Source organism: Heterodontus francisci, unplaced genomic scaffold (assembly GCF_036365525.1).
Source record: "Heterodontus francisci isolate sHetFra1 unplaced genomic scaffold, sHetFra1.hap1 HAP1_SCAFFOLD_892, whole genome shotgun sequence".
Classification (NCBI taxonomy): domain Eukaryota; kingdom Metazoa; phylum Chordata; class Chondrichthyes; order Heterodontiformes; family Heterodontidae; genus Heterodontus; species Heterodontus francisci.
In genome coordinates, this window is record NW_027140525.1 from 266,244 (window position 1) to 280,349 (window position 14,106).

Sequence of the window (14,106 nt, forward strand, 5' to 3'; positions counted from 1 at the left end):
TCAGTGTACAGATATCTCCCTGAGAGAGAGGGACTGAGAGACACTGGTCAGTGTACAGATATCTCCCTGAGAGAGAGGGACTGAGAGACACTGGTCAGTGTACAGATATCACCCTGAGAGAGCGGGACTGAGAGACACCAGTCAGTGTATAGATATCTCCCTGAGAGAGAGGGACTGAGAGACACCAGTCAGTGTACAGATATCTCCCTGAGAGAGAGGGACTGAGAGACACTGGTCAGTGTACAGATATCTCCCTGAGAGAGAGGGACTGAGAGACACTGGTCAGTGTACAGATATCTCCCTGATGGAGAGGGACTGAGAGACACTGGTCAGTGTCCAGATATCTCCCTGAGAGAGAGGGACTGAGAGACACTGGTCAGTGTACAGATATCTCCCTGAGAGAGAGGGACTGAGAGACACTGGTCAGTGTACAGATATCACCCTGAGAGAGCGGGACTGAGAGACACCAGTCAGTGTATAGATATCTCCCTGAGAGAGATAGACTGAGAGACACCAGTCAGTGTACAGATATCTCCCTGAGAGAGAGGGACTGAGAGACACCAGTCAGTGTACAGCTATCACACTGAGAGGGAGGGAGTGAGAGACACCAGTCAGTGTACAGATATCACCCTGAGAGAGTGGGACTGAGACACACCGGTCAGTGTACAGATATCACCCTGAGAGAGAGGGGACTGAGAGACACCAGTCAGTGTACAGATATCACCCTGAGAGAGAGGGACTGAGAGACACTGGTCAGTGTACAGATATCACACTGAGAGAGAGGGGACTGAGAGACACCAGTCAGTGTACAGATATCTCCCTGAGAGAGAGGGGACTGAGAGACACCAGTCACTGTACAGATATCTCCCTGAGAGAGAGGGACTGAGAGACACCGGTCAGTGTACAGATATCACCCTGAGAGAGAGGGGACTGAGAGACACCAGTCAGTGTACAGATATCTCCCTGAGAGAGAGGGACTGAGAGACACCAGTCACTGTACAGATATCTCCCTGAGAGAGAGGGGACTGAGAGACACCAGTCAGTGTACAGATATCACCCTGAGAGAGAGGGAGTGAGAGACACCAGTCAGTGTACTGATATCTCCCTGAGAGAGAGGGGACTGAGAGACACCAGTCAGTGTACTGATATCTCCCTGAAAGAGAGGGACTGAGAGACACCAGTCAGTGTACAGATATCTCCCTGAGAGAGAGGGACTGAGAGACACCAGTCAGTGTACAGACATCACCCTGAGAGGGAGGGAGTGAGAGACACCAGTCAATGTACAGATGTCACCCTGAGAGAGAGGGACTGAGAGACACCAGTCAGTGTACAGATGTCTCCCTGAGAGAGAGGGAGTGAGAGACACCAATCAGTGTACAGATATCACCCTGAGAGAGAGGGACTGAGAGACACCAGTCAGTGTACAGATATCTCCCTGAGAGAGAGGGACTGAGAGACACCAGTCAGTGTACTGATATCTCCCTGAGAGAGAGGGGACTGAGAGACACCAGTCAGTGTACAGATATCTCCCTGAGAGAGAGGGACTGAGAGACACCAGTCAGTGTACAGATATCTCCCTGAGAGAGAGGGACTGAGAGACACCAGTCAGTGTACAGATATCACCCTGAGAGAGAGGGACTGAGAGACACCGGTCAGTGTACAGATATCACCCTGAGAGAGAGGGGACTGAGAGAAACCAGTCAGTGTACAGATATCTTCCTGAGAGAGAGGGGACTGAGAGACACCAGTCACTGTACAGATATCTCCCTGAGAGAGAGGGGACTGAGAGACACCAGTCAGTGTACAGATATCACCCTGAGAGAGAGGGAGTGAGAGACACCAGTCAGTGTACTGATATCTCCCTGAGAGAGAGGGGACTGAGAGACACCAGTCAGTGTACAGATATCTCCCTGAGAGAGAGGGAGTGAGAGACACCAGTCAGTGTACAGATATCACCCTGAGAGGGAGGGAGTGAGAGACACCAGTCAGTGTACAGATATCACCCTGAGAGAGATGGCCTGAGAGACACCAGTCAGTGTACAGTTATCACCCTGAGAGGGAGGGAGTGAGAGACACCAGTCAGTGTACAGATATCACCCTGAGAGAGAGGGACTGAGAGACACCAGTCAGTGTACAGATATCTCCCTGAGAGAGAGGGACTGAGAGACACCAGTCAGTGTACAGATATCACCCTGAGAGGGAGGGAGTGAGAGACACCAGTCAGTGTACAGATATCACCCTGAGAGAGAGGGAGTGAGAGACACCAGTCAGTGTACAGATGTCACCCTGAGAGAGAGGGACTGCGAGACACCAGTCAGTGTACAGATATCTCCCTGAGAGAGAGGGACTGAGAGACACCAGTCAGTGTACAGATGTCACCCTGAGAGAGAGGGACTGAGAGACACCAGTCAGTGTACAGATATCTCCCTGAGAGAGCGGGACTGAGAGACACCAGTCAGTGTACAGATATCACCCTGAGAGGGAGGGAGTGAGAGACACCAGTCAGTGTACAGATATCACCCTGAGAGAGAGGGAGTGAGAGACACCAGTCAGTGTAGAGATGTCACCCTGAGAGAGAGGGACTGCGAGACACCAGTCAGTGTACAGATATCTCCCTGAGAGAGAGGGACTGAGAGACACCAGTCAGTGTACAGATGTCACCCTGAGAGAGAGGGACTGAGAGACACCAGTCAGTGTACAGATATCTCCCTGAGAGAGTGGGACTGAGAGACACCAGTCAGTGTACAGATATCTCCCTATTAAGAACAGTTCAGCAAATGCCACAGATGAACGACAGTTAATGAAGACGAGACAGTTTGTGCTGACAGTTTGCTGCAGCTCTTGTCCTCGCTGGGAGTTGGTTGTGGGGCGGGGGTGCGGCGGCGGCGAGCTGACTCCGGGCACTGTTGTGCTTTGGTTCGCTAGCTCTCCCTCCTCAGGGCCAGGCGCACACTGAGGAACAGTCCCCCGGCAGCGTGGAACAGTGGGTCACAGATCCCGCGGACACATACGGGGAAGGTGCTGGCCAGGCACTGGAGCTCCATCAGGCAGCAGCGGAGGCATGGGGCAGCCGACCACACCTGGCAGAAGGTGAAGCAGGCGTAGAGGAAACCCCACAGCAGGGCCATGGGGATGCCGAAGACCGCCGTCAGGACCCTGTAGCACCAGTAAGCCGAGACGGTGAACGCCGAGTGGCTGACGTCCCACACGAAGCCGAAGCTGTACGATCCCTCGGGCTCTGCCACCACCTCTTCGAACTCCACCTGTGGGGGAGACAGAGACTGAGAGAATATAAGGATGAACCTGCTGCCCGGCCCCGTTTCGACTGAACCCCTGCCCTCACGAAGGCGCCGACTCTCTCTGGGGTCCCACTGACACGCCCTGGGACCATGTTACCCGACATGTTGCTTACAAGGGAAATTAGAGATAGCGTTAGATCCAAGGAAGAGGCATATAAATTTGTCAGGAGAAACAACTGACCTGAAGATTGGGAGCAGTTTAGAATTCAGCAAAGGAGGACCAAGGGATTCATTAAGAAGGGGAAAATAGAGTACGAGAGCAAGCTTGCGGGGAACATAAAAACTGACTGTAAAAGTTTCTATGGGTATGTGAAGAGAAAAAGATGAGTGAAGACAAATGTAGGTCCCTTCCAGTCAGAAACAGGGGAATTTATTATGGGGAATAAAGAAATGGCTGACCAACTAAATGCATACTTTGGTTCTGTCTTCACAAAGGAGGACACAAATATCTTAACAGAAATGTTGGGGAACACAGGGCTTAGTGAGAGAGAGGAACTGAAAGAAATCGGTATTAGTAGAGAAATGGTGTTGGGGAAATTGATGGGATTGAAGGCCGATAAATCCCCAGGGCCTGATGGTATGTATCCCAGAGTACTTAAGGTAGTGGCCCTAGAAATAGTGGATGCATTGGTGGTCATCTTCCAAGATTCTATAGACTCTGGAACAGTTCCTACAGATTGGAGGGTAGCTAATGTAACCCCACTATTTAAAAAGGGAGGTAGAGAGAAAGCAGGGAATGATATGACCAGTCAGCCTGACGTCAGTAGTGGGGAAAATTCTAGAGTCCATTATCAAAGATTTTATAGCAGTGCACTTGGAGAACAGTGGTAGAATTGGCCAGAGTCAGCATGGATTTACGAAAGGGAAATCATGCTTGACAAATCTACTAGAATTCTTCGAGGATGTAACTTGTAGAGTTGATGAGGGGGAGCCAGTGGATGTGGTTTATTTGGACTTTCAGAAGGCTTTCGACAAAGTCTTACATAAGAGATTAGCAAGTAAAATTAAAGCACATGGGATTGGGGGTAGTGTATTGCGATGGATAGAAAATTGGTTGGCAGACAGGAAACAGAGTCGGGATAAATGGGTCTTTTTCCGAATGGCAGGCAGTGACTAGTGGGGTACCGCAGGGATCGGTGCTAGGACCCCAGCTATTCACAATATATATTAATGATTTAGATGAGGGAACTAAATGTAATATCTCCAAATTTGCAGATGGCACAAAACTGGGTGGGAGGGTGAGATGTGAGGAGGATGCAGAGAGGCTTCAGGGTGATTTGGACAAGTTGAGTGAGTGGGCTAATGCATGGCAAATGCAGTATAATGTGGACAAATGTGAGGTTATCCACTTTGGTAGCAAAAACAGGAAGGCAGATTATTATCTGAACGGCTATAAACTGAGAGGGGAATATGCAGCGAGACCTGGGTGTTCTCGTACACCAGTCGCTGAAGGTAAGCATGCAGGTGCAACAGGCAGTAAAAAAGGCAAATGGTATGTTGGCCTTCATAGCGAGAGGATTTGAGTACAGGAGCAGGGATGTCTTGCTGCAATTATACAGGGCCTTGGTGAGGCCACACCTGGAATATTGTGTGGAGTTTTGGTCTCCTTATCTGAGGAAGGATGTTCTTGCTATAGAGGGAGTGCAGCAAAGGTTTACCAGACTGATTCCTGGGATGGCGGGACTGACGTATGAGGAGAGATTGGGTCGGTTCGGATTATATTTGCTGGAGTTCAGAAGAGTGAGGGGGGATCTCATAGAAACCTATAAAATTCTAACAGGACTTGACAGGGTAGATGCAGGAAGGATGTTCCCGATGGTGGGGGAGAACAGAACCAGGGGTCATAGTCTAAGGATACGGGGTAAACCTTTCAGGACTGAGATGAGGAGAAATTTCTTCACCCGGAGAGTGGTGAGCCTGTGGAATTCGCTACCACAGAAAGTAGTTGAGGCCAAAGCATTGTATGTTTTCAGGAAGGAGTTAGATATAGCTCTTGGGTCTAAAGGGATCAAAGGGTATGGGGCGAGAGCGGGAACAGGTTACTGAGTTGGATGAGCAGCCATGATCATAATGAATGGCGGAGCAGGTTCGAAGGGCCGAATGGCCTACTCCTGCTCCTATCTTCTATGTTTCTAAGACAGCGTGTACCGTACATTCACAGGAGCTGACACACAGGCTGTATTGTACCACTGTGTCCTTTGCAGTGTTTAATTTAACTTTGCTGTCGGCTTGCTGTGAGGAACAGAGTGCGCCTTGACACTGATTTACTGCCGTGTGTCTCTGTGGGGCTGGTCACTGACTTAAAACCTGTCTGGATCTCGTGTGAAGACTCTCCCAGCTGTGCCCTTCACTCACTGTCTCCTAGCAACTTGCTCCAGTTCATGGCCGGATCAGGTCAAACAGATCTATTTGAAGGTCCATTAAATCCTAATGCGTCCCTCGCCAGCAAGTGACAAAAATATCCAGTGGGTTAGATACAGAGTTAAACTCATCGATTTCTTCTGGGGCAAGAGGAAACACTGGGTCTCTGCCGCGGTCCTGAGTCTCCCGATCGAGGAGGGCGGTCAGTCGCTCGTGTGCGTCCGTACCCAGGCTGCGACTCTCTGCCTTCGGACCCTGCAGAGATACCTGTACGTCGAGCGTCCTCCCAGATGGTGTGCGCTGGCGACGTATTTATTCTGCCTTCAAGACGACACGCAGCTCCCGGCGGAGTCCGTTAGCCGCGCCTCTCTGAGGGAGTTGCCTGTCTTTTACCGGGATCTATTCCGAGTCTGGAACATGGTCGCCTCCAGTCAGGGCGCTCCCCCGCCGGTGGAGGAGAGCGCCTAGGCTGCCCGGGCGGCCGACTCTGGGGACGGACCAGCGGGCGGAGGAGTAGCCGAAACCCCCGGGACGCCCCCCACTGCGGGTGGCGAGGGGGCTCGGGAGAGCGGAGCGATCCCGGCCGAGCTGACACCCGCTCGGCCAGAACTGCTCATCGGACCCAGGCCCCGAAACCCTCCTCGGGAGCCAGTCCCGTACATCCCGAGCCACCTTTCGGAAATGCCCTCCGTGCCATTCCAATCGGCGCGGAGGGGTTTCCTGTACGGGCTGCTCTTGCACACCCTTCACTTCCTCGCCCTTGTCAGCCGGCCGGACACGCCCTGGCGGTCCGCGTTTCCATCTGGCGGCGAGGGGAAACCCCGATGGAGGTCTCTCTACGCGGGAGTCTTCCCCCTTTACATCGGGGATCTGGGATGGAGGGTGTTGCACATGGTAATCCCGTGCAATAGAAATGAGACCTTTAAGCAGGTTCACGGACTCCCAGGCTGCCTGCAATTTCTGCGGCCTGGACAAGTCCGTGTTCCACGTATATATGGAGTGTGCGAGGTTGCAGCCCCTGTTTGAGTATTTGAAGGGGCTGCTCCTCAAGTTTTGGCTGCACTTCAGCCCCACGCTCCTGATCTTTGTGCACCCGGTGCGGAGGGGCATGGGCCGGGAGGCGGATCTCCCCGTCGGTCTGCTCCTGGGCCTGGCCAAGGTGGCAATTCACAGGGTCCAGGCTGCGGGCCGTCTGGGGTTCTGTCCTCCCCGATTGCCGACCCCACTTCCGCGGTTACGTTCGCGCCCGGGTGTCCCTGGAGAGGGAGCATGCGGTGTCCGCCAGCACGCTTGAGGCCTTCCGCGACCGGTGGGCACCGCAGGGACTGGAGTCAATCGTCGATGCTGAGAATGGCATTTTAATTTGAGTTTTTGGTTTATTTATCTGTTTTTAATAAAATGTTTATAAAGGGGGCCTGAGCAATAAAGGCCCCCTCAACATGTATTCAAAAAACAGGGTTAGATACAGAGTAAAGCTGCCTCGACACTGTCCCTGTAAGACACTCCCTGCCCTTGATGTGTTTAATAGTAAACCCGGTGCTATATTACAGTTGCAGTTTTGACGTGTCCCACTGAGCTTGTCTGATATTAACTGACCCCTGAGCTGATCACACATGGTATCACGTTGAGATGTTTCAAATTCAGGCCGAGTTAGCACTCTTGCGTGGGAGGCTGGAAATGAAATCGTGAATGCAACCCTGAATGGTGCGGATGTGGGCTCAGAGATGAAGCAGATGGGGGCGCAGGGGAACATCCCCCACCCGTGAATTGCCCCCCTTCCTCCATCCCCCCTGCACCTCTGTTGGTCACTTGATGTTCGTTGAGGAACATACAGCCACCAAGGAAGGAACCGGAAGTGGGGGGGGCCTCTGCCTTACTTATTTCTTCCTATTTTGACTCTATCTTTTCCCCCCAGGTCCAGTGTCTTCCCACCTACATCCGTGACTCTTCTGACACCCGACGTCATTTTGACAATTTCCAGTTTCCTGGCCCCAACCGCCTCCTCTTCACTATGGACGCCCAATCTCTCTGCACCTCCATTCCCCCACCAGGACGGTTTGAGGGCTCTCCGCCCCTTCCTCGAACAGAGGCCCAACCAGTCCCCATCCACCACCACCTTCCTCCGCCTGGCTGAACTTGTTCTCACATTGAATAACTTCTCCTTCAACGCCACTCACTTCCTTCAAGCTAAAGGTTAGGGGGACCTGCATGGGTCCCAGTTATGCCTGCCTTTTTGTGGGATATGTCGAACATTCATTGTCCCAGTCCTACTCAGGATCCCTCCCGCAAATCTTTTTCCGGTACATTGATGACTGTATCGGTGCCATTTCCTGCTCCCGCCCCCAACTGGAAAACTGTTATCAACTTTGCTTCCAATTTCCACCCTTCCCTCACCTTTACATGGTCCATCTCTGACACTTCCCTTCCCTTCCTCGACTTCTCTGTCTCCATCTCTGGGGATAGGTTGTCTACCAATATCCATTATAAGCCCACTGACTCCCACAGCTACCTCGACGACACTTCTTCACACCCTACCTCCTGTAAGAACTCCATTCCATTCTCCCAGTTTCTCCGTCTCCGACGCATCTGCTCTGATGATGCTACCTTCCATGATGGTGCTTCTGATATGTCTTCCTTTTTCCTCAACCGAGGAGTTCCACCCACAGTGGTTGACAGGGCCCTTGACCATGTCCGGCCCATTCCCCGCACCTCTACCCTGACCCCTTCCCCTCCCTCCCAGAACCATGACAGGGTTCCCCTTGTCCTCACTTTTCACCCCATCAGCCTCCATATCCAAAGGATCATCCTCCGCCATTTCCGCCACCTCCAGCGTGATGCCACTACCAAACGCATCTTCACCTCCCTTCCCCTGTCAGCATTCCGAAGGGATCATTCCCTCCGTGACACCCTGGTCCACTCCTCCATTACCCCCACCACTTCGTCCGCATCCCACGGCTCCTTCACCTGCAATCGCAGGAGGTGTAATACCTGCCCATTTACCTCCTCTCTCCTCACTATCCCAGGCCCCAAACACTCCTTTCAGGTGAAGCAGCGATTTACTTGTACTTCTTTCAATGTGGTATACTGTATTCGCTGCTCATAATGTGGTCTCCTCTACATTGGGGAGACCAAACGCAGACTGGGTGACCGCTTTGCGGAACATCTCCGCTCAGTCCGCAAGCAGGACCCTGAGCTTCCGGTTGCTGGCCATTTCAACACTCCCCCCCCTGCTCTCATGCTCACATCTCTGTCCTGGGATTGCTGCAGTGTTCCAGTGAACATCAACGCAAGTTCGAGGAACAGCATCTCATTTATCGATCAGGCACACTACAGCCTGCCGGACTGAACATTGAGTTCAATAATTTCAGAGCATGACTGACTTTTTTACTTTATTTTTCTGTTTTATTTTTAATTTTATTTTTTAACGAAGTGCCTGTTTTTCATGTCATCAGAGCTGCTCATTACTCCTCTATTAACACACTCTTTGAACGAAAGTTTTGTCTTTCAACAGAAGCATTAAGACAGACTTTGCCTTTGTCTCAAGACAGCTTTGTTATTTAATCTCTCCTGCCTTGTCACACAACTTCCTTTTTGTTCAAATTCCCCCTCCCTCCCGACTGATTAATCCCAAATAATGGAGAAATACCGATTAACCCCAAATAATGGAGAAATACCGATTAACCCGAAATAATGGAAAAATACCGATTAACCCGAAATATAGAGAAATACCGATTAACTCTAAATATGGAGAAATACCGATTAACCCCAAATAATGGAGAAATACCGATTAACCCCAAATAATGGAGAAATACTGATTAACCCGAAATAATGGAGAAATACTGATTAACTCTAAATATAGAGAAATACTGATTAACCCTAAATATAGAGAAATACTGATTAACCCTAAATATAGAGAAATACTGATTAACCCTAAATAATGGAGAAATACCGATTAACCCTAAATATAGAGAAATACTGATTAACCCTAAATATAGAGAAATACTGATTAACCCTAAATATAGAGAAATACCGATTAACCCCAAATAATGGAGAAATACCGATTAACCCCAAATAATGGAGAAATACTGATTAACCCGAAATAATGGAGAAATACTGATTAACCCCAAATAATGGAGAAATACTGATTAACCCGAAATAATGGAGAAATACTGATTAGCCCGAAATAATGGAGAAATACTGATTAACCCTAAATAATGGAGAAATACTGATTAACACTAAATAATGGAGAAATACTGATTAACTATAAATAATGGAGAAATACTGATTAACACTAAATAATGGAGAAATACTGATTAACACTAAATAATGGAGAAATACTGATTAACTATAAATAATGGAGAAATACTGATTAACCCTAAATAATGGAGAAATACTGGTTAACTCTAAATAATGGAGAAATACTGATTAACTCTAAATAATGGAGAAATACTGATTAACTATAAATAATGGAGAAATACTGATTAACCCGAAATAATGGAGAAATACTGATTAGCCCGAAATAATGGAGAAATACTGATTAACCCTAAATAATGGAGAAATACTGATTAACACTAAATAATGGAGAAATACTGATTAACTATAAATAATGGAGAAATACTGATTAACCCTAAATAATGGAGAAATACTGGTTAACTCTAAATAATGGAGAAATACTGATTAACTCTAAATAATGGAGAAATACTGATTAACTATAAATAATGGAGAAATACCGATTAACCCTAAATATGGAGAAATACTGATTAACTCTAAATAATGGAGAAATACTGATTAACACTAAAAAATGGAGAAATACTGATTAACTCTAAATAATGGAGAAATACTGATTAACCCTAAATAATGGAGAAATACTGATTAACCCTAAATAATGGAGAAATACTGATTAACTCTAAATATAGAGAAATACCGATTAACCCTAAATAATGGAGAAATACTGATTAACCCCAAATAATGGAGAAATACTGATTAACCATAAATAATGGAGAAATACTGATTAACCCTAAATAATGGAGAAATACTGATTAACCCTAAATAATGGAGAAATACTGATTAACTATAAATAATGGAGAAATACTGATTAACCCTAAATAATGGAGAAATACTGATTAACCCTAAATAATGGAGAAATACTGATTAACTATAAATAATGGAGAAATACTGATTAACCCTAAATAATGGAGAAATACTGATTAACCCTAAATAATGGAGAAATACTGATTAACCATAAATAATGGAGAAATACTGATTAACCCTAAATAATGGAGAAATACTGATTAACTATAAATAATGGAGAAATACTGATTAACCCTAAATAATGGAGAAATACTGATTAACTCTAAATAATGGAGAAATACTGATTAACCCTAAATAATGGAGAAATACTGATTAACCATAAATAATGGAGAAATACTGATTAACCCTAAATAATGGAGAAATACTGATTAACCATAAATAATGGAGAAATACTGATTAACCCTAAATAATGGAGAAATACTGATTAACTATAAATAATGGAGAAATACTGATTAACCCTAAATAATGGAGAAATACTGATTAACCCTAAATAATGGAGAAATACTGATTAACCATAAATAATGGAGAAATACTGATTAACTATAAATAATGGAGAAATACTGATTAACCATAAATAATGGAGAAATACTGATTAACTCTAAATAATGGAGAAATACTGATTAACTATAAATAATGGAGAAATACTGATTAACAGTAAATAATGGAGAAATACTGATTAACTCTAAATAATGGAGAAATACTGATTAACCCTAAATAATGGAGAAATACTGATTAACCATAAATAATGGAGAAATACTGATTAACTATAAATAATGGAGAAATACTGATTAACCATAAATAATGGAGAAATACTGATTAACTCTAAATAATGGAGAAATACTGATTAACTATAAATAATGGAGAAATACTGATTAACCATAAATAATGGAGAAATACTGATTAACTCTAAATAATGGAGAAATACTGATTAACCCTAAATAATGGAGAAATACTGATTAACTATAAATAATGGAGAAATACTGATTAACTCTAAATAATGGAGAAATACTGATTAACCCTAAATAATGGAGAAATACTGATTAACTATAAATAATGGAGAAATACTGATTAACTATAAATAATGGAGAAATACTGATTAACCCCAAATAATGGAGAAATACTGATTAACTCTAAATAATGGAGAAATACTGATTAACCCTAAATAATGGAGAAATACTGATTAACTATAAATAATGGAGAAATACTGATTAACTATAAATAATGGAGAAATACTGATTAACTATAAATAATGGAGAAATACTGATTAACCATAAATAATGGAGAAATACTGATTAACTATAAATAATGGAGAAATACTGATTAACTATAAATAATGGAGAAATACTGATTAACCATAAATAATGGAGAAATACTGATTAACTCTAAATAATGGAGAAATACTGATTAACTATAAATAATGGAGAAATACTGATTAACTATAAATAATGGAGAAATACTGATTAACTCTAAATAATGGAGAAATACTGATTAACTATAAATAATGGAGAAATACTGATTAACCATAAATAATGGAGAAATACTGATTAACTATAAATAATGGAGAAATACTGATTAACCCTAAATAATGGAGAAATACTGATTAACCATAAATAATGGAGAAATACTGATTAACCCTAAATAATGGAGAAATACTGATTAACCCTAAATAATGGAGAAATACTGATTAACCATAAATAATGGAGAAATACTGATTAACCCTAAATAATGGAGAAATACTGATTAACCATAAATAATGGAGAAATACTGATTAACCCTAAATAATGGAGAAATACTGATTAACTCTAAATAATGGAGAAATACTGATTAACTATAAATAATGGAGAAATACTGATTAACCATAAATAATGGAGAAATACTGATTAACCATAAATAATGGAGAAATACTGATTAACCATAAATAATGGAGAAATACTGATTAACCATAAATAATGGAGAAATACTGATTAACCCTAAATAATGGAGAAATACTGATTAACTATAAATAATGGAGAAATACTGATTAACCCTAAATAATGGAGAAATACTGATTAACTATAAATAATGGAGAAATACTGATTAACTATAAATAATGGAGAAATACTGATTAACTCTAAATAATGGAGAAATACTGATTAACTATAAATAATGGAGAAATACTGATTAACCATAAATAATGGAGAAATACTGATTAACCATAAATAATGGAGAAATACTGATTAACCATAAATAATGGAGAAATACTGATTAACCCTAAATAATGGAGAAATACTGATTAACTATAAATAATGGAGAAATACTGATTAACTCTAAATAATGGAGAAATACTGATTAACTATAAATAATGGAGAAATACTGATTAACCATAAATAATGGAGAAATACTGATTAACCATAAATAATGGAGAAATACTGATTAACCATAAATAATGGAGAAATACTGATTAACCCTAAATAATGGAGAAATACTGATTAACCATAAATAATGGAGAAATACTGATTAACCATAAATAATGGAGAAATACTGATTAACCATAAATAATGGAGAAATACTGATTAACTATAAATAATGGAGAAATACTGATTAACCATAAATAATGGAGAAATACTGATTAACCATAAATAATGGAGAAATACTGATTAACCATAAATAATGGAGAAATACTGATTAACTATAAATAATGGAGAAATACTGATTAACCATAAATAATGGAGAAATACTGATTAACCATAAATAATGGAGAAATACTGATTAACCATAAATAATGGAGAAATACTGATTAACCATAAATAATGGAGAAATACTGATTAACCCTAAATAATGGAGAAATACTGATTAACCATAAATAATGGAGAAATACTGATTAACCCTAAATAATGGAGAAATACTGATTAACTATAAATAATGGAGAAATACTGATTAACCATAAATAATGGAGAAATACTGATTAACTATAAATAATGGAGAAATACTGATTAACCATAAATAATGGAGAAATACTGATTAACCCTAAATAATGGAGAAATACTGATTAACTATAAATAATGGAGAAATACTGATTAACCCTAAATAATGGAGAAATACTGATTAACTATAAATAATGGAGAAATACTGATTAACCCTAAATAATGGAGAAATACTGATTAACCCTAAATAATGGAGAAATACTGATTAACTATAAATAATGGAGAAATACTGATTAACCATAAATAATGGAGAAATACTGATTAACTATAAATAATGGAGAAATACTGATTAACCATAAATAATGGAGAAATACTGATTAACTATAAATAATGGAGAAATACTGATTAACTATAAATAATGGAGAAATACTGATTAACTATAAATAATGGAG

General features: G+C 43.0%; 1 protein-coding gene across 1 annotated transcript; it reads right to left on the bottom strand.

Moving 5' to 3' along the window:
* Positions 1–2,921: 2,921 nt before the first annotated feature.
* LOC137360059 (caveolin-3-like) lies at positions 2,922–3,263 on the bottom strand (the record flags this gene model as incomplete). Its single annotated transcript, XM_068025652.1, has 1 exon — positions 2,922–3,263. A coding segment is annotated over one exon (342 nt), but the record flags the coding sequence as incomplete, so codon positions are not given.
* Between the last annotated feature and the right edge of the window lie 10,843 nt (positions 3,264–14,106).